The 20864-nt window shown below is 35.1% G+C and overlaps 1 protein-coding gene across 2 annotated transcripts in view; it reads left to right on the top strand.

Annotated features, from left to right (window-relative positions):
- The window catches only part of LOC125067015 (protein Aster-B-like), a 36484-nt gene that overhangs the window by 6389 nt on the left and 9231 nt on the right, over positions 1-20864 (top strand). Inside the window, exons 1-7 of one of the 2 annotated variants that reach the window (XM_047675382.1) lie at positions 9007-9068; positions 10847-10916; positions 11733-11831; positions 12282-12441; positions 13597-13754; positions 14324-14476; positions 16846-16953. In XM_047675382.1, the coding sequence (XP_047531338.1) occupies positions 9055-9068; positions 10847-10916; positions 11733-11831; positions 12282-12441; positions 13597-13754; positions 14324-14476; positions 16846-16953 (762 nt within the window). In that variant the 5' untranslated portion in view covers positions 9007-9054. Of the gene's footprint in view, positions 1-9006; positions 9069-10846; positions 10917-11732; positions 11832-12281; positions 12442-13596; positions 13755-14323; positions 14477-16845; positions 16954-20864 lie in introns of those variants that run through there. The other variant, XM_047675381.1, reaches the window with a different exon arrangement.

Raw genomic sequence — 20864 nt, 5'->3', positions numbered from 1 at the left:
TTTTGGTAGTTACAGGACAAAGCCAAGTTAATTTAGAACGTCAGCATTTTTGTAAATGTAACTTTTTTTTAAATCTTGTTCATTCATTTGTCACCTAAATAGTAATTATGTCTCGTTTCACCTTTAATTGAGATAATACTCAGTACCTATACATAACAATTTAATGTATCATGTTGGTGATTTGAATATATATTCTATCAATAGTATGGAATAGTTTTGTCGTCACCACGGCCGACTAGTTCTAGCAGCAATTTGCCAATAGCTTTCCCATTGCGATATCATCGGGCTAAATTAATTTCCCTCTCATTTAGATAACTTTTATATATAGATTGTAATCTTTATAAGGTAGGCGTAACAAACTAACGCAATCCAATTTACACAAAGAGTTATATAAATTAGATGACGTTAGTTTACGACAAGTGTGTAGAAATTTAACAAGAGTAGCGAGGATATCTTTTGTTATTTTAGATAATGAGATAAAACAGACGCGCAAACGAGTTGACATGGTGGTCAGGTGTTGTTGTAGATGGTAGCACTGTCTGTACCCTAAACCATATTTATAGCGGTACTCTTGCTTGCCTGTTTTGTTGTAAAATATTGTGTAAATGGGTGATACCACACAGACAGAGCTGACCAAAGAAACAGTAGCAAATAGGTTGTAAAAAGGAAACTAAAGGGACTTAAAACGACTTAACTAAAATGTACGTAAAAAATATTTAAACTATGCGATTTGATTGTGATTGCGGTGTTCATCATCAAAATTTCAAGAAAAATCTTCTTCCAGAGTTGTTTATTACTTTCACTATAAAAAAGATGCATTTTTTATATTCATATTTAAATAATTATTCATTCAAAGTTCATTAGTCATTGAGAAATTCTATAACAGATCCTGTTTCTATACGCCATTGTGTCCAATTCTGAAGAAAATCCAAATGATGCCTTCGAGCGAAGCTATGTTGAATGCCCATTAGTATCATAATGGTTAAATAGGCTTTAATGAGAGATCATAATTAGACTGACTATTTCTTGGGGGACTTTGTGACGTTTCTTGCCGGTGATTCTGATTCGAAAGTTTTTTGGAATTGTTCCTAGTTTATATGCGTTTCTTATTGTATCTACAATGTTTCGTTACTCTAAATAGATATATTCATATATGACTTTATTGAACTAAATACTATACACATCAATAATATACTAGACGTGGACGAAAGTCCACGTGTTAGGGAGGAGGGATGTGATCGATCAAAACCCGCCCCATAACACGTGAATGTGGTGAAGCTTGCTCTGTACCAAATATTATCGAATTCGGTTTGGTGTTTAACCGTAAAATCGTAACAGACAGATAGAGGTACTTTTAAAATAGTGTAAATCAGTTGGCTAGGGAAACGTAAGTTATCTTACAACTAATAAAGACATGTAGGATTAATGATGATAATTATTGGAAACAAAGGCTAATTAAAACTGCAACATTGTTTTGAAATTGAGATTGTATTAACAGCTTAAATGGTGAAATTAGTTTAAATATTAACAAACAGGTCTGTCTCAGTCGCAGATGACGAAATATGACAAATAAAAAAAAACTAAAACGAATTGAACGTTTCTTTCTCAGAAATGCTAGATTACTTTTAAGTAAATAGTAAGTTTTACACAGTAGTCTATGATTCTTGTATATTTTAAGTAAATAAGTGATCCTTTCAAAGATTGTAGCAACGATCATATAACTTGTACATATAAAATGATCAGGATTTTTCATGACAAATTAAATGGTACATTTTTATCCCTATGTTACCATTTAATTTTGAATCGAACATCGTGGGTTTAACCCTGGGAAGAAAATCGTGGGGATACCTGACCATAAGTCAGATAAAAGCCTGCCAGGTGAGCATGCAGCAACCCCCATCGGAGCATCGTTGTGAAATTGGCTCCAATCCCCAAGAGAATAAAAAGTGTGAGACCAACCGTGGAAAGGTGGTTAGAATGTTGCTTACTAACAATTTTTTTTATATAAACTACAAAACTGTAATGTCTCTGAATTTACTAGGTTTCCCTCCCGTCTTCGTATAGGTTAAAAAGTTCTTAGTCTCGTAGTGTCTACGTTGATCAATTGAAACTTTAGTTACTGGGTTGTCTTGATAAGTATTTCGCTTATGTGTATAAAGACTATGAAATCGCTAATTATTTAGTAGCGAAATCTACAAGAACTGTAAAGTAACTAAATGCTCTCATCGTAATACATCTCTGCTCCTCCCCTGCACTTGCTCACTGATAGCAACTCGTTTTTAGAATATTCTACTAACTTTGTTATTTTGTCCGTGACTTTAGTGAGTTTATCTTTACTTTTATTAAATATTATAAAATAAAGTCATCCCGTCTGTGCGCAATAAACTCAAAAACCACCAAACGGATTTTATACGGCTTAAACTAATGCACAGAGTGTTTCATGAGGAAGGTTTCGAAGAGTATTATTTATTATGATTGATTAATATGAATATATTGTTTTAATTAACTAATTCCATGATTGTTGATGTTGTTAGAATGTAATATGCCAATGACGGCACAACCAATGGTCGTTGTACTTCATTAAATGATCAAGATTTAACATAATCAGTCGATGAAAACTCCATAGAGTTCAATTATTCTATTCTGATTTTAGTTTAATAATTCTAACAATTCGGCTGAATCTTCGTCGACCACTGTCAATTAAATAATAAAAAAAAATGAAATATTATTTAATTTAAGAACTGAATGTAATATTCTATCAAGCAATAAACATTTCGCAAGACTTCGGCCATTCTCCTATCTCGCAGTGACTCAGCGGTCGCTGTTCATACTTTTGCTCGGCGGCCGAGCGTGACGATCTGCTCGGTTTACGACAATTTTAACATGTAATCACAACGTACATGTAATAGTATAAATTAAAATATTCACCACAGATACGTAAAACATGCAATTTTTGAAAGGTCCGGCTACGAATCAGTTTTTTCATACGTCGAACGCGATGCGCCGTGGTACAGATCGGTTATCACTAGAAAATAATTTTGAATTTACAGATGTAATAAAATTCTGAAAAGAAATTACCTAATGTCAATAGCTACTAAATTTAAACGACAATATAATCAACTTAGAAATATTTAAATTAATAAATGTATAGTATATATTTTTTTTATTAACTTATAAAAACGATACAAAAGTGCTTCCCAAGGCCTTGAGTTTAAAATAATATAAAATTTTAACAAAAATGAAACGGACTTAATAATATTCCGAGAAATCAAATTATAAATAAATTTTATCCCTGTGATCCATAAATGACACAGTTCTGAGGTAACACATGAAAAAAATAAAACGAATTACTAACATTTTTGATGTAGAAGGCTTTTATAATCACTTTTTTAAATCATACTCATACGTTACAAGATTCATTTGAATGTAATATTACCATTTGTTATGTAGATTCTACCGAAAATAACCGGCTTAATATGCAGTACTTTTTCTTAATGTAAATATATATTTACAATTAATTATATACAATTAAATTTATATATTATGAACGGAAATACGAAAACCGGATGCGAAATCTTCGCTTTTTTATCGTCTACGTATGTGTGTGTGTGTTGTGTAATAAGTATTATCTGTGAATATTTGTTTTTAAATATACGTTTAAATTGAATGAACAGCACAGTTAAATAAATAATCATAATTACTAGTGCATAAATATCTCAAGTAGTCTGCGAGAGCAGCGCTGGATTTACACCAGGGTTAGTCGGAGCTAGTGTCCAGGGCTGCAAATTAGGAGAACAGGAAGAGACAAGAAGACACATCCAAATAACAGAAAACGCTTTTTTATCTTCTAAAATTTGAATAACGAAAAAAGAAATGTTTCTGCTAAGACTGTTCTCCTCTGAATTTCTGTAAGGGGCTAAGCTTGAATCCGGTTATGTGTGAGTATCACACAAAGGGGCTAACCAATGCTCTCTAAAGGATTATAGTTGGTTGTTGGAAGCACGTTTGGCTGAATATCATCCAAGCCAAGCAAGTTTCCTCGATATTTTCCTCTCTTGTTAAATATAATATATGTAGGTTGACGATGAAATGGGCAACCTGTTGGTGAGTGGCCGCCAACGCCCATAAACATTGTTTTGTAAGAAATATTGACCATTCCTTACACGTCGCCAACCATGGGAACTAAGATATAATATCCCTTGTGCCTGTAGTTACACTGGCTCAGTAATCCTTCATACTGGAACACGACAGTATTAAGTATTACTGTTTTGCGGTAAAATATCTGATGAGTGGGTGGTGGACCTACTCAGACCTACCAACTAGCATCAATCCCATTAAAAATGAATCAGAAACATCAATTGTGTATGGACTTAAAATAAGTTCTAAATTGTTACTAGGTTTTTTCAAATTCAAGCTGTATGAAAATCTAAGTCTCAAATATTGAATGAATTTCAAAATTATTTGTGCCTTGCGCTCTACCGACTCTCGCTGACATCGGAAACAACGAACGTTGCAAAACTGATTAAGGTAACCTTGAAACCGGAAAACTTGAACGATGTCTATATTTATTATAAATTCTAAGAATATACTGTAAGTACTAATGGAGCGAGAGTCGACAAAAAACAATTACATCGAACAAAATCAAAATCAAAATATACTTTATTCAAGTAGGCTTTGACAAGCACTTTTGAATCGTCATTTAACAAACTATTTAAAGTAAAGCTACCACCGGTTCGGAATGTAGATTCTACCGAGAAGAACCGGCAAGACACTCAGTAGTTACTCTTTTTTCAATATCTAAAAATACAGCAATGTTAGTCAAATACAATTATATATATATATGTGTTATGTCTCCTATCTGGAAGTCAACAAGCATTAACTCCACGCTTTTTTATTTATATTAAAACAACACTACGAATTAATGTATTTGTTATCTGTTAATAGTATTTGTAATTAGTGTCATCTTAGTTTCATTATGTTTGGTTACAATCCAAAATCTTAAATATAAAAGGTAATTCTAATGTTTATTCGTATTCTATGCTTTTACGTGTCGTTTATCCGACTATATTGATACTTTTCATTATTATTTGCGGTACATCACCGTAATATAAATGGCGCGCGATTTGTATTATTTCGGATTGCGTTTTTTTTTTAAAAATACTTCAAAAGGTATCACGTATGTTTCACTATTATTGTAATCTTAGAAACATATTTATATCTCCACAAGAACATGATATTAAATGTATACGAGAAGTTGCAAATCGCAGCCACTTCGACAATAAATTATTTGCCAAAACCTTCTCCGGAATGAGCTGCATCTTTTGATATAAGTCTGATGTATATTGATTAAGTAGCTTGGCTTAGTCGGTTTCAGATAGTCATTTGAAACAGAACGTCCCTCCATTTTTCAGTATTTACTTTAAAAAAGCTACTATCCATACGAATTTTTATCAATAACTAACCGGAATGAAACTAAATTAATCATCTAACTATATTATGGCCCCCATTTCATTTAATTGCTTCATCTATTAGACACCTGTACCTGTTTATTATTCGAAGCATAACAGAATTACTATTAAATAAGCGATATTCATTTATTAGAATCTTAAGAAAATTTTATATTTCCCTAAGAGCATTACCCAAAAAACTTGGAAATAATCAGCTATTCGAACAAGCGGCTCCTGTGAGTTTATCCATTGAGTATTTCCCTTGGTGGTATGTGAGGACCGCTCCTCTCCACACATCATACACATACGTAGCTGGTACCTAAGGTAAAGGGTAAATTTGATTCTGGTAATGTCGATCGTCCAGAAGGTGATTGAGCCAGTGTAAATCCAAGCAATGGACTTAACATCTTAGTTCCTTAATCGGTTAAGGTGGTGCACCGGCGATCTAGGGATTGGTTAATATTCCTTATAGTACCAATGCAATCAGCTGTGGTGATCATTAATCTTCCTAATACAAAAAAAAAACATCTTCGGAGCGGTATTGTACGTAGTTTTTACGTGGATTTTATTTATACGATAATTGGCGATCCGGTGCCGGTGTTTCTGCGCCGTGTACTCGAGCCTTAATCCTCCCAGATAAAATACACAAACGTATGTTCCCATCTGATGTTATATAAACAAAGGCACGTGTCGATGTTATTAAAATCGCGAGCGAAATCTACTCTATTTAAGTTAGCCGACCGCGAGCCTTGACTCCGTTTCGCGACTTTTGTTTTCATTGTTCTAAATAAATAAATAGCTCCAGCGGCTCCGCTGTCGAATGGAGTGTCGAGAGAAAAGATAAGAAACAGATATATAACTGTAAATATTAAATAACAAGAATATAGCATATTCGCTTGCCAATGTTGACATATTGATATTATATGTTGATATTTAATACCACTAACTTTTGTCCAGATTTCAGCCCAAGCTCAGAATTTGGAAATTGCCAGTGATTACGCTTCATATTTGTGAACAGAGATAGTCTATTGGTCAGCCAGCGTCCTTAAGTACGGCGGTACTTTTATGTACTCAATATGTCTCTATAATTCATTTTTTGCTTGACTTACTTGAATCCTACTTGCCTCTGTTACATCTGTCTTCCACCAACCATTAGAAGCAGTGTGATGGTGTAAATTCATAACCGCCCTGAAAAAGGAAATGCTGTTAACATTAAGGCTACTTTATTTTATTCTTTTTACTTTACACTAATAAGAGAACACGTAACGCAATCGGTCTTGCTTCTCAAATGTCGTGTCGTATTGCCACCGGATTACTCACCGGATTATCGCTGTGATAAAACATATAGAGTGCCCAGTTGCTCACGAAATGATCTCTATACATTAAACGAATCCTACATACATGTTCGTTATAGTCTATCCAGTGCTCATGGGAGCTGTGAATTTATAACTTTTTCACCGATTAGCCGTTAGGTCACAATGCATGAATGTCTGAGAGGGTTGATTTAAGCAAAACGTGCCGAAACTCTTCAACTTCACTTCTCGTTGAATGATCACTTTTGCCATTCGTATTATAAATAGGATTAGATTAGTTTTACTTATTTTTCAAGTCCGTGAATAATATATATTTAATTACGTAAGTGTGATTACTTTTTTATATTTAAAACAATATATGTAAGATTTAATCCAACTTATTTCTCCCGCAATACGAATCATTATCGTAATTGTTTCAAATAATACTATACATTTTTTTCAAACTCAAACTCAAACTCAAATTCCTTTATTCAATATAGAAGTATTACACTTTATTATTGATTGTCAAGTTAAACACTACCACCGGTTCGGAAAAGAAAACACCCTGACCTGAGAAGAACCGGCGAAAGAAACTCAGCGGGACTTTTTTTTTTACGTCAAATTAATTATATACATAATTATATATGAGTAGAAACAGCTAGGAGGCGATCGTTTCATTCCCAAGGTGTGCTATCAAACATAAACTCACTAATTGTATAGTAACCTTTCGCACACAAGCGTTCCTTAACAATTTTTTTAAATTTCGCAACAGAAGCATTTTGAACGCTTTCTGGGATCCTGTTGTAGAAGCGTATACATTGCCCTACAAAAGAGTTACTGACTCTATGCAGTCGAGTAACAGGAGTAACAAGATTGTGTTTGTTCCTTGTACCAACGTTATGAGAATCACATTTTCTCATAAAAACATTAATATTTTTCCGTACATACAAAACATTACAGAATATATATTGAGAAGCAACAGTCAATATCTTAATTTCTTTAAATTTATACCTCAAAGATTCCTTGGCTCCCAGGTTATAGGTTGCGCGAATAGCCCTCTTCTGCAGCACAAATATAGTATGGATAGCGGCTGCGTTACCCCAAAGCATAATACCGTACGACATTATACTGTGAAAGTAACTGAAATAAACTAGGCGAGCCGTATCAACATCGGTAAATAATCTAATTTTTTTGACCGCAAATGCCGCAGAACTCAGTCTACCCGCCAATCCGTTTATATGGGGGAGCCACTGTAATTTGGCATCAAGAGTAAGGCCAAGAAATTCAGTTGTTTCAACTGGATCCATCGATTCCCCATTGATAAGTACATCGGGTTTTACATTTTGCACGTTTGGTGTGCTAAATTTTACAATTTTAGTTTTTTTATTATTCAGCCTAAGATTATTTACGCTAAACCAGTGTACTATATCAGACATAGCATTGTTTACATCGTCATACTGTACCTGTTTCCTATTAATTTTAAAAACCAAAGAGGTATCATCAGCAAACAATACTATATCATGTTTGTTCCCAACAAGAAAGGGCAAGTCATTAATATATATGAGGAATAGAAAAGGTCCAAGAATTGATCCTTGTGGGACCCCCATACCAACTGAGACCCCAGGAGACCTTGTCCCTTTAACGTCAACCCTCTGGATTCTATTGTTAAGATAAGAAGTCAGAAGTTTGAAATGTCAATTATTAATTTGGCAAATACTAATATCACGATGAGATATTTAAATTATTATTATTAACTCGAGGAAAAATATCAACCGCCGAGTATGGACTGACATTTATTTTATTATAAAAAAATATTCATCATCATATACATGAGATGCCGTTAAAAATAAAGTGTGAGGTCGGGGCGAAGAATTAGTATAAAGTAAACGTGACCTGGGCTTAATCGCGTGTTCCGTAGGGTATTTTTTTCGCATTCTTTTTAGAGCTATATCATCTCAACGCCCAACAACCGTCCTTCACACGTTCTTTATAAGAACCCTCAGCCATCTCGTCTGTGTCGCCAGCTATCTCCGCCATAGATCAGTATACTTAAAACTTTGACCTGGATTTCAAATCAACAACCAATATTGTAAGAACTTTATCAAATGTGAAAGCAAATTGTTTTGTTTCTAATGAATTACAAACAATTAAATTGTTTATAAGTGTTGATAAGGAATATCGTTTCTTTGATTAGACGTGAATCACGTATTTATTATAAGAAATAACGTAGCAGTATTAATAAATTGGTACACTCGACGGTGTAACGATCCCGGAGAGTGAGAATAATAACTTAAATATAATAATAGTGACAATCAATGATGCGATCAAGGTGTGTGTTTGTCTGAAATGACCGTTTATTTAATTTCGTGTCCAGTGCGATAGTGCATCTATAACGCTCAGCACTCCTGCGCCTGCTCTATTGTATATTCCAATCGTAGAAGGAATGAAGATAAACAAACATTAGATTTAAGTATTCCATGAGATTTGCTAATAGCTCAGCCATATTCAGCTCGCTCACAACTCTTGATTAATACATCTTTATTTATAATACGACACTGTTCCACTAAATTACTTATATAGACTTTAATTTCACTTGCCAAGTTCCTATAGTGTCGACGACGTTTAAAACGCAAGTTTTTTTTGCGAATCCGTAATGTATATATTATTAAAACTCGACCAATGATATCGCGTCAATTCACTGTCAAATGTTCTTTATTTGGTTTTTGTCTTCTGGTTGGAATAGACTATATTTATCTTGTATGGATACATAGATATATCTATACATATAATAAAATTGGAATGTCTGTTTGTAATATTAAAATAACCGCGTTTTACTAAATGCATATGTATGTATTCACGGTAAATATACCTAAATAATATTTTTTACAATTTTTGTCTGTCTGTCTGTTTTTTCCGGCTAATCTCTGAAAGGGCTGGCAGATAGCTGATGCAATAAGGATTAACTTAGACTACTTTTATTTTAGAATTATAGGTAAAATAATAATAAATTCACGCTTTTTTATTAAATACAAACGCGTACGAAGTCGCGGGCACAACTAGTATGGTATAAAATATTAACAACGTAACAAATAAATTTTCTATTGTAGATTGACACTTTTCTTCAGATCGATGTGTACAAAGGAAGAGGCGAGGTAGCTTATTGGTTGGAACGCGTGTATCTTAACCGATGATTGACGGTTCAAATACAGGCAAGCGCCACTGAATTTTCATGTGGTTAATTTGTGTTTATAACTCATATCGTGCTCGATGAAGTAAAGCATCCTGAGGAAACATGCATGTGATTCATTTCAATGAAATTCTGCCACTAATCCGCATTGGAACAGTTGTGGTGGAATAAGCAGCCCTTGGCCTAACAGTAGGACTTATACAGAATATTACTTTACTATACAAAGAAATTGCGGTCCCACTCATGTTGACTGTCAGTGTTGCCTCTTCAGTAACCTATAGTTTGCCAGTTTATACGAGGATAATCATTACTGCTCCTCTCTTCAGCAGAGCAGTCCATGTCTAAGGCAGAATATAATTTTATAAATCAGCCTTGTTATTCCTAAAAATAATGACCTTAGAAAATCCAAACTCTACATTTATCTTACCGTATATATTACTTTTTTTTTAAAGGAATTTCTCATTTCGGTTGTTTTTTTTGTGTCTGTTACTTCCGAAATCCTTCGTGTATGAACCGATTTGGTGTTTATTTTTGTGTAGCAGGACACCCCCAGACCTCGTTAAGACCCATTTAGATTTAAAGAAAAATTACTAACCCTAAGGGTGTAAAATTTTTTTGTTTTGTTTTTTTGACTTGAGTTTTATTTACCAAAGTATTCTTTGAAATCGATTTTTGTTTCAATTTCATATTATTTTGACTCTGAAGTCTATTGACTATTACTTTATAGTTCGTATTATATTTTAATCACTTTAGACTATGTATTTAATCTTGCCTCAAAGACCATTAAATACATTTGATAGTTGCTATAACTCGGTGTAAATTTCCTGGTGACATATAACTTACTGTTACTCCTTCGTCCAAATATAAATTGATATCAATAGCATTATTATTTCAATTATTATTATTATTTTTGTTTCCAGAAACGTTTCACGGTCACCCTCCCCGTCACTTCGACACACAGAGAGTACATTGGACATAGAAAATGATAAAGTAAGTTCAATGTGTAAAGACATATGTTTGGTTAATTATATCTACCATACAGTTAAGCAACTGCTGTAAGGCATCCTCTACTTTTGTGGAGAAGGTTTGGATCTTATTCCACCACGCTGCACCCGTCCAGGACACATTTATATAGAGCAACATAGAAGCTGGAATCCCGATCCCCAAATAAATTATAAACACGAATTGAACACATGAAAAATTTTGGCATTTAAAGCAAGCGTCTGAGATTTACGGAATCTCGGCTCGACCATGCAGTAACAGTGCATTATTTTAAACTGTTCGTTAAAAATATCCTCTTCTCTCTAGAAACGTTGGAGTTTATTCCATTTCTCTATGCACTGCTGGTTGATAGGGACGATCAACTGACTCATGTAGGATTCCCAAACAATGTTAAATTTAAAGAAGAGTAGCAATTCAAATATAATCTAAAAAAGGAATTTATTGTTTATTTATACGTCTGAATCTAAATTATGAGATTCTATCTTGGTGGTAGGGCTTTGTGCAAGCCCGTCTGGGTAGGTACCACCCACTCATCAGATATTCTAACGCCAAATAACAGTACTCTGTATTGTTGTGTTCCGGTTAGAAGGGTGAGTGAGCCAGTGTAATCACAGGCACAAGGGACATAACATCTTAAGTCCCAAGATTGGTGGCGCATAGATGATGTAAGAAATGGTTAATATTTCTTACAGCGCCTTTGTCTATGGGCGGTGGTGACCACTTACCATCAGGTGGCCCATATGCTCGTCCGCCAACCAATGCCATAAAAAAAAAATATATCATTTCAAACTAATTATTTTACAGAGAAGTGAAAAAAGCGATTCCTCAATACAAGTGCCGTCACTCGGACCGGAAGTGCCGCTCGGTATTGACATCGCTAACTTAAGTCAGAAGGATCTTAAGGTAGGAACAAAATCGTCAAGCTCTTGGAACGGAGTACTTGCTTTACAAACTTTGTAGTAACAATATTAGATTTAAATTATAATGTATGTATGTAGTCCGAAGTACTTAGATTTTGTCTAATAATAAATAGTTTTGACCGGGATACAAATTTTAACTATCATTTATTCCAACGCTTAACAGCCATATAAGTGTGTTCAAGTTAAATATGTGAATGAGCCAGTGTAACTGAGGATACAAGGGACATGACATCTTAGTTTCTAATACGACGCTTTGTTGGTGTATGAAATGATAAATATTTCCTACATCGCCAGTGTCTATGGATAGCGACTGTTTATTAAAAGGTGCCTTAATCACTCTTTTGACATTTTATATTAAAAACTAATACAAAAGATGGCTTTTAAATCTATATGAAACGCTATTCAACTGCCTGCTCTCAATTCGTCCCACAAGATAACAACCTCCAACTCCGGAGCTCGTATCGATGGCGCGAACACGGTGCGCGCTAAGAAGAAGAGTTGGTACAACTCGCTGTACCCCACGTACAAGAGTAAATGCGAGGACTTCAAGCGCCTGTTCAAGGACTTGCCTGACGAGGAGCGCCTCATAGTCGGTAGGTGCGATATCCATCGTTAATTCAGTTTATGGTTTTAGATTAATAATTTAAAATTGTCTAGTATTTTACAGTCCGTGTCAGAATATTCCAAACTGCATAAATTTTCTACCATTGATGTACCACCGACTCACCAGATGTTCTACTGCCAAACAACAATACTTCATGTTATTGTGTTCCGATTTGAGAGTTTTATTGAGTGAGCCAGTATAACTACAGGTATAAGGAATATAACATCTTAGCTCCCAAGGTTGGTCAAAAACACAAGGTCGTTGGTGTTTTCTAAACACTTGCCGCGTGATGTCTGATGATGTAATCAATCGCAAGCCCTGCCTTCACTTTATCAACTTGCCCCTCGTCCATTTGGACTCTGGCCAGGAACACCAATATCATACATGTGTTTCCTTGTCACTTAACACGAATGAATGAATTGCCTTTCCTACATAATTATATATGTATATTTTCACGTCAATAGCTGGTGAACATTTGAATAGATTATTTACAGTAGTGATTCAAATTCAAACTAGTACACGTTGTTTTGTTTCCATAAATGTATGTCTTACGTCGTTGTGTTTTATGTTAAACAAGGATACTTACTTTCTATAATGTAATTTACTAATGTATGTGTGGCTGAAAAATAATGTCAGACTTTTTTTTTAGTCCGTCTGCCCCCTTGATATTCAAGAGGTAATCATATAGCATCGTATTTTTTCGTAAATTCGAGAAGCCTTCAATGTATAAACAAGCGCACCTTGGTAGCGCTTGTTTATACATGGAGTCGGTACCTCTGTGGCTTTTAATACAATTGTCACAATTAATACATTTTTCTCATGAGGTTCCAAACCAAAAGAATCAAGTAATGGTAACCATTTAAATCACAGATAGTATACAAAGTATTTTTATATTAAACTAGAGAGATCCATTCAAAAGTAAAATTGTTGAACTTTTGCCGTTTCGCGATTATCATAATTATTATTAACTATTCCCGATTTCACTCTCATTGGTTATGGAGAATCTTGAACAAGCTTCGGTAAAACTTTTCTATTATGCCTACGTGTCGATATATCTGAAGTCAAACTGGAACTAGTTTACAATGGTTATAACGGTGTAAACACTTCCGGGCCACTAAGTAGTGAAGTGTCTCCTGTCGCGCAGACTACTCGTGCGCGCTGCAGCGCGACATCCTGGTGCACGGGCGCCTGTACGCGTCGCAGAGCTACCTCTGCTTCTACGCGAGCATCTTCGGCTGGGAGACCAGCCTCACGCTGCGCTGGAAGGACGTCACGGCCATCACTAAGGAGAAAACTGCGCTAGTGAGTCCTCCCATCTTATAAATTCTAGTGAATCCCATATCAGTTCTCCTCCTCCCAAAGCGCCCAGGTACCTTTCTGAAGGTTTCCACTGCGTGAAAAAAAAAATAAGAGCTTATTCCAACACGCAGCTCCACTGCCGATTAAAAGATATTATTTATTCAGAATTCAGTGGTTCACATCCAAATTACCTGTATTCACAGGGAATTGCAGTAAGGGCTAAATTTGGATGTGAACCACTAAATTTTTACTGGGTCATCTCGCTCTCATGAAAATCAAAATATGCTCTATTAAAATATGATTTTACAAGGAATCGCCATTTTACAAGGTGGTTTTTAATATAAGGCTATAAGCGGTTCGGTGTGTAAGAACCGACAAGAAACTCGCACTTAGTTACTCATTTTCAACATTCATATACATGGAATAATCATAAATAATTATATTTATGTATCTCTCACGCTAATACTATGTTCTGTACAGTCTTAATAAACATTATATATATTTAACATGACTTTTAATTTAAGTTAAATGTGAGATGGTCTGCGGAATTTAAAAAGAAACTTATCTGCAAGGTGATCCCGAACGCGATCTTGGTATGCACTGAGTCTGAGAAAAACTTCCTGACATCGTTCTCGGGAAGGGACAAGGCGTACCTGATGCTGTTTCGCATCTGGCAGAATGCGCTGATGGACCAGCCCATATCCAGTCAAGAGATCTGGCAGTGGGTGCGTATCACTTGATTAATCTCATTGATGTTGTCTTAGATTTTCGCGATTATTACACATTGAAATAAAACTAGTTTTTAACGGATTTAATCGCGTATATTAATTATTTTAACATCCCGACGTTTCGAGCACTTTGCAGTGTTCGTGGTCACGGGCAGACTTGAGTATGCCCGTGACCACGAGTTTTATTTTAATCTCATTGACATTGAGATTGAAAACAAACAAGAACAGTTAAATTCTCACGAGACTGGCCGTACTTATAGACGTTTAACGAATGTTTAGATAAACGTGGTGATGATTATTTCTCTCTTTCTGACATCATTGATTTGACATTAAAAAGAAGAAGACGCAGCATTGTTTAACAGATCACCCATTATGCAACATTTATAAGAAATGTTGTAAATTTTTAACTGAACATTAGGCATTTAGGATTAGGGCAATAATTAAACTTACTTGTTAGGTGAGGTTAAAAGTATTGAAGTATTTAATACTCTCTAAAAAATCGTAAGTGATATTTGATAAAATTTCTCTTTTTTTTATCGCGAGTTTTTTGATGATGAAACCTGCAAAGTCTGGTAGATAATGTTGTGAAACTTTTTCTAAATGTTATATCACATCCCGATGAATATTTTGGCAAATAAACTTAATACCTTTTTATACATTTCGTTTAATGGAACTTTGTTTATTTCGTTTGATATATTTTGAAAATTGTTCAACATCCAATAAAATTTCAATTTTGCTAGTTTTTAATTTATTTTCCATCGCTTAAGTACGCGTAAGGCGATTCCTGGTACCGAAATTTGGACCAGTTCCATCGCCCGTTTGATCGAAAATTTTGGTGCCGATAACCATAAAATATTAAGTCTTATAACAATTTATTTATTTTTTATTTATTTTGGCTGCCAATGTTAATTATTTTTTTGTTTTCGCATTATGAGGCAAAGCGGCCAGTTGAAAATCAGTAATGTGTTTCTAGAGAGCCATACTGAGCTTGCTGTTTGTCACACAACATTTTATATGACTTTTGTTACTGGTTGAGTTCTGGTGTGTGGCAATAATAAGGTTCCTGCTTGAGCAAACTCACGGCCGCATTAGTAATGTTAGAGGATAAAGTTATTGTTCGTAAGGAATGTTTCGTAAGTCGCTCATCTCGGTACGTAATGAATGTACAATTTATGTGCATGTTTCCGCGACCCGGGACTTATTCAGAGCGCCGGTGTTGTTTTTAAGCACTATTCCATTAGAAATTCAAAACCACTCAAATAACATGCGACGCGGAGCTACGACCTCAAAACTAATGTGGCAAATGATGTTCTATTGGCGTAGAAAGTTTAACTGTATCGTTCTCGAAGATTTTTCTATAGATCGGGTTTTTAATACTCACGTCCGACCTATCGTTCCGCCGCGTGACGTCTGATGGCGTTGCATATTACATTTATGGTAATGTGTCTATCGGGTGTTGCCAAAATTTTGCTTAATCGATTTGTTGACCTAAAAAATACTAGGTTAGGATTTCTGAATTCATTAGAGCTCGACTCTTTTCGGGGAGATTAAAGATCACACGATCAACATCTCGAGCACTCCTCGATAAATATTTAAATACAGTTAGTGTTGCCAAAATAGCTTATTTTATTAGAATGAAAAGAAATTATAAAAGGTTGACATTTGAAAAACTGGGCGGACAAGATATATATATCTTCAAATTATTATTTTTTTCTTTTATATCATTCAAAAAATATTAGTATCAATATAAAATAAATCTTCATAGATCATTGGTCGATTGCTAAACATACGGTATACAGGGTGTTTGGGATCAAGGCCGGAATATAGATCAGTGTGTGATGCCGCGTCTTACGGGAGACTTGTGTCTCTCGGTTGCTCTCCTTCGACTACGTGACTCTTCCCTTAATATATATGAACTATTTTATTAACGTTGTTTATTTAAGAAGGTAAGACAATAAATCATTCTAGCGATATATCTATTATTTTTTTTATTTATGAACATGTTCAAGTTTACGTTCACGGGAGTTTAAATCTAATACTTCAAAGGTTCTTTTTAAAAGTTTAGTCATTTTGAGTAGTTTATACAGTAAGGGTTCTTAACCGCTATGCGCAAAGGAACGAACTAAATACTAGCAGCAGTTCCAATTTTCGGACTTCTAAATCTTCACAAATATTTTTGGGTCATTATTATTTCCGATTTGAATCGTGTAAACTTCACTAAAACTAAAATAACTGTACATTTCATTCTCGTTTATTTTTTTGTTTAAGTTGTATTATATAGTAAGTTTTTTTTTCTAGGGACACACGCAAAAATCCCCAAAATAGAATAAATAACTTGAGATAATATATAATATATGTGCGTGCAGGTGCACACGTGCTACGGCGCCGAGCTGGGCTTCGACTCGGACGAGGACGCGCCCGACGCCGCGCCGCTCGACGCGCCCGACGCGCCCGACGCGCCCGACCACACCGAGGTACGCGCACACACACGCACACACACACACGCACTCGCAGAGCCGGATCTCAACTCCTGGGGGCCCCGGGGTCGCAAAGGAGTGGAGGCCCTAATTATTATTTCACAAATTCACTTCTGTCAATCACGTTTGTCAGTAATTTGTTTACACTTCGTATCATTGACTCTAGAAATAGTACTCAGTCCCACTTTAATGAAAGAGTTTTGAAGGTTGTTATTAACGGTGCGAAATCAAGTGGCGCTCTGGCACAATTGGGTGTCCCACAGGGTTCAATTTAAGGACCTCTGCTGTTTTTAATACATGTAAATGATTTACCTAATTTTGTTAATTAGACTTGCGACATTGTACAGATGATAAAACCCTTATTTTTAAACAGTAAGTAGTCATTGTAAGCAGTGCTCTGTCACAGGTTCTTGGTTGGTTTGTCATAAATAATTTGGTCCTAAATACAAAAATACTGAATGTATTTTGTTTTCCCTGTAAGGTTTGCAATACGGAAAAACGGATCCGGTAATCGGGGGATCCGGCATCATTACACTTTTACCGGATCCGGTGCTAGCAATTCTTAGCAAAATGATAGAGCTGTTGCATGAGTACATACTTTAAATGCTTGATTAAATTACATCGTTAATGTTCTGCGGAACACACTATCCGTCAAACGCCGATACTAAACTAATATTATTGGCATGAGCAAGAGTCACGGTCAAAGTAGGTGCCTCGCCCATCGGCTGTGATTAGCTATGCTCTATATTTGAATCATATACAGGTGACGAAGACCCAACGAATTATGATGAACGAGGAGTTACAGTCACAATAACGGATCCTCGTCATCCTTATCTTTTTAAGGCAGAATTAATTCTTAGATACAATGATATTCTTCAAAAAGTGGTAAAAGTCTACGTCTTAACGTCTACTAAAAACGTATATATATGTATCTGCAAAAGTATGTGACAGAAGAAACAAGTAAATAATTACGCCTTATTTTGGATTGCCGCTAAAATCCTACTTAAATTATTGTCATTATTTATCGTAAGTTGATTAAACTAAAAAGTGGTAATTATAATACAAACTCATTATTGTGATAATTGTGCCATTCATTAGACAGATATGTCAAATCATAATGGCGTTTGTCATAAATATAATGACGGTTTTTTTTAAATAATGAAAGAATTGAGTTTGTTCACTCGACGGTCTTTCTAGGTCTACCCTGACTCCAAACCTCAGTTGGGCACATTTGTATGCCCTGGCAGGGAAACTAAGTAGTGCTATTTATGCTATAAAAACAAAGACATAAATAGCACTAGACTAGTTTATTTTAGTAATTTTCATAGTCTTATGTCATATGGAATGTTGTTATGCGATAGTATTTATTCTGCAGAAATGGATGCTGGGCGTATTGAAGGCTGCTTCACAATATATTAATGATAATATAATGTTTGAACAGAAGAATATACAAAAATATTCCATAAAAGCTGGTACACATACTATTAATACAAGAAATTAGAATAAATTCGTAACCTCTACTTTCCTTTTGCATACAGCACCGAGAACTTGTCAGAAGAGTTTGCCAGATTTAAGTAGTAGGGAAACATGTTTTTTTATAAAAAAAAAGTAGACGAAAGGAAATGTATTTCTTGGGATATTAAACGCGCTGGCACATTGCTAGTGGGGATAGAGGAAATTTTTTCACTGATGTTATTTTTGAGCTGGACAATCGCGGTCGGTTTAGTAGCGTAAACGCGACTCTTAAGTTATCCCTGTGGAAAAAAATATTATGAAGTGAGATCTGGGCTTCTGGAAGGCCACTGAATATCCCTCGACGCGATATGAGTTTTCCTTCAACACTTAGTGTACGACTGCCAATGACAACGTAATTTGATATCGTTAGGTCTCAACTCTTGGACTAATGGCAGTTTATAAGGATTTAATTTTAAATCTTTCACCAGAATCCTCTGCTAAGATGGTCTCACTATATGTGTGCTCTGATGATATCTTCCGTGACGACAATCCGTGATCGCAATCCACGGATTCCGCAACTCGCTCACAGTATCGTCAACTCGTACTTTGGCCATCCAGCAGGTTTCTGATTGAGCGTCGAACCTGTAGCCTCGAAAAATCTTATTGCTTTTTGACTGGGACATTGCTATAGGTCATGGAACTTAAATTGAGAGCGAAACTAGCGTCGCGTAATAGTGCAATAATCGCCATATTTGTAATATGCCTTTACACAAAACGCACGTGGTTCACCCTAGAAACGCTCCTTTGCGACTGACTTCCGAGAATCGAGCTACTAATCCCCGCTACCCGCGGCCTCCACCCGCGAGCCGTTCGAAAACGGTGGTGCCGTTTGCAAAATCATCCTTCTTTTAGCCCATAATACAGAATTACGATCTTAGTGATCGGTGACGCATTGGCCACCGAGAAGGGATGGTTGACATTTCTCACAGTGCCATTGTCTATGGGTAATTGGTGATCACTTACCATCAGGTGGTCCATCTGCCTAAAATTATAAATTAAAAAAGGAAAAGTAATTAATTCATAATTGCATTTAAAAAATTTCAACCGATAACGATATCTCTGAAGTATGATATAACGATTCACACCTGTGACTGATATTTGATTCACGTTGATACCGAGATAAACGCGGCGGTATCTGTGCGGTATCTTGGATAACGTGTGATAATTTAACGCTCATCGCGAAATTCATACACGAGCGTGTTTCGGTCGTGAGACGGTTGATTTTATGGACCGAGAGTTGAGGACTTCGTGTTTTTGTTTTCTAGTGTTATAGTTGGAGAAGTTTAGCTTTCGAGTGAGAACTGTCGTGTCTCATAATAAACATGAATTATAAATATTTGAAGGTGAGCTCTGACAGTTTGAACAAAACGCCGTTGAAGTACATCTTATCGAAAAATGTTTTAAAGGTAAATGTTATTTACATAATTGTAATCGTACTGATATTGCAAAGTTTTGTGTTTTTTTGCGCAAAAACTACTTATATTATGTTCATGAAATTATAATTTTTGTTTATTTCGAAAATTATTTAAAAATTTTGAGAGTAAAACTGTTTTAGCTTGGAAGCTTTTTCCTGTGGAGTTGCTTATTTCCTTGGGCGGTGGTAGTTATTTATCATTGAGGGAGCATCCTGCACGCTTGCCTCTTTCTTATAAAAAAACTGCATTATAATAATGCATTTTTTTTGCATCAAGTGCTTAAAATATCTTTTATAACACAAAAAAAGAAGAAAATGTCATAAGAATTCCGAAGTTCATTTTCTAGAGTTCAGAACATTACTTTTAAAGTTTTATTGGAAGGTTGCTAATTTCAGTTTTTTCTTGGAATTATTGTAGATCCGAGATTGATATTAAAGGAAGCTTTGCTTTAATGCAAAAGTAGTTACATATTCCTCTATTATTAATTTATTTAATTAAAAAAAAAAAAAACAGTAAAATCTGATATTCTGACATTACCAACCAAATCGAGACCAAAGTACCGCTGTTCCAGTGGAGTAAGTACAAAGTCAATGGACTCAAGAGTTTAATTTTTGTAGCTCTTATTAATATATTCAATCGCTAATCGTTCATTGATTATTTTTGTTTGTCAATTTTCCAATTTGTTTCATTTATTATTGAATAGAAAGAAAAATAATTTTGAAACATCGTTTTTAATTTAATATATTTTACATGTAAAAATTGCAAAATGTGTGACGTCATAACAGAGCACACGCTATTATTAGACCACCCGTTTGATAATAGTGACCAACAAGGACGGGGGGGGGTGTGGTTAGTGTTATGAAAAATCATAAAATTCGTGTGACGTAATTTATGAATGACCCTGGTCTAAAAATTGTAGTCCCAAGTCCAAGCAAACGCAGTGCTATGCATGTTTATAAATATGCGACTCCACAGTTC

Source organism: Vanessa atalanta, chromosome 10 (assembly GCF_905147765.1).
Source record: "Vanessa atalanta chromosome 10, ilVanAtal1.2, whole genome shotgun sequence".
NCBI classification, from domain to species: domain Eukaryota; kingdom Metazoa; phylum Arthropoda; class Insecta; order Lepidoptera; family Nymphalidae; genus Vanessa; species Vanessa atalanta.
The sequence above is the reverse complement of the archived record's forward strand: the minus strand, read 5'-3'. Positions and strand labels throughout refer to the sequence as shown.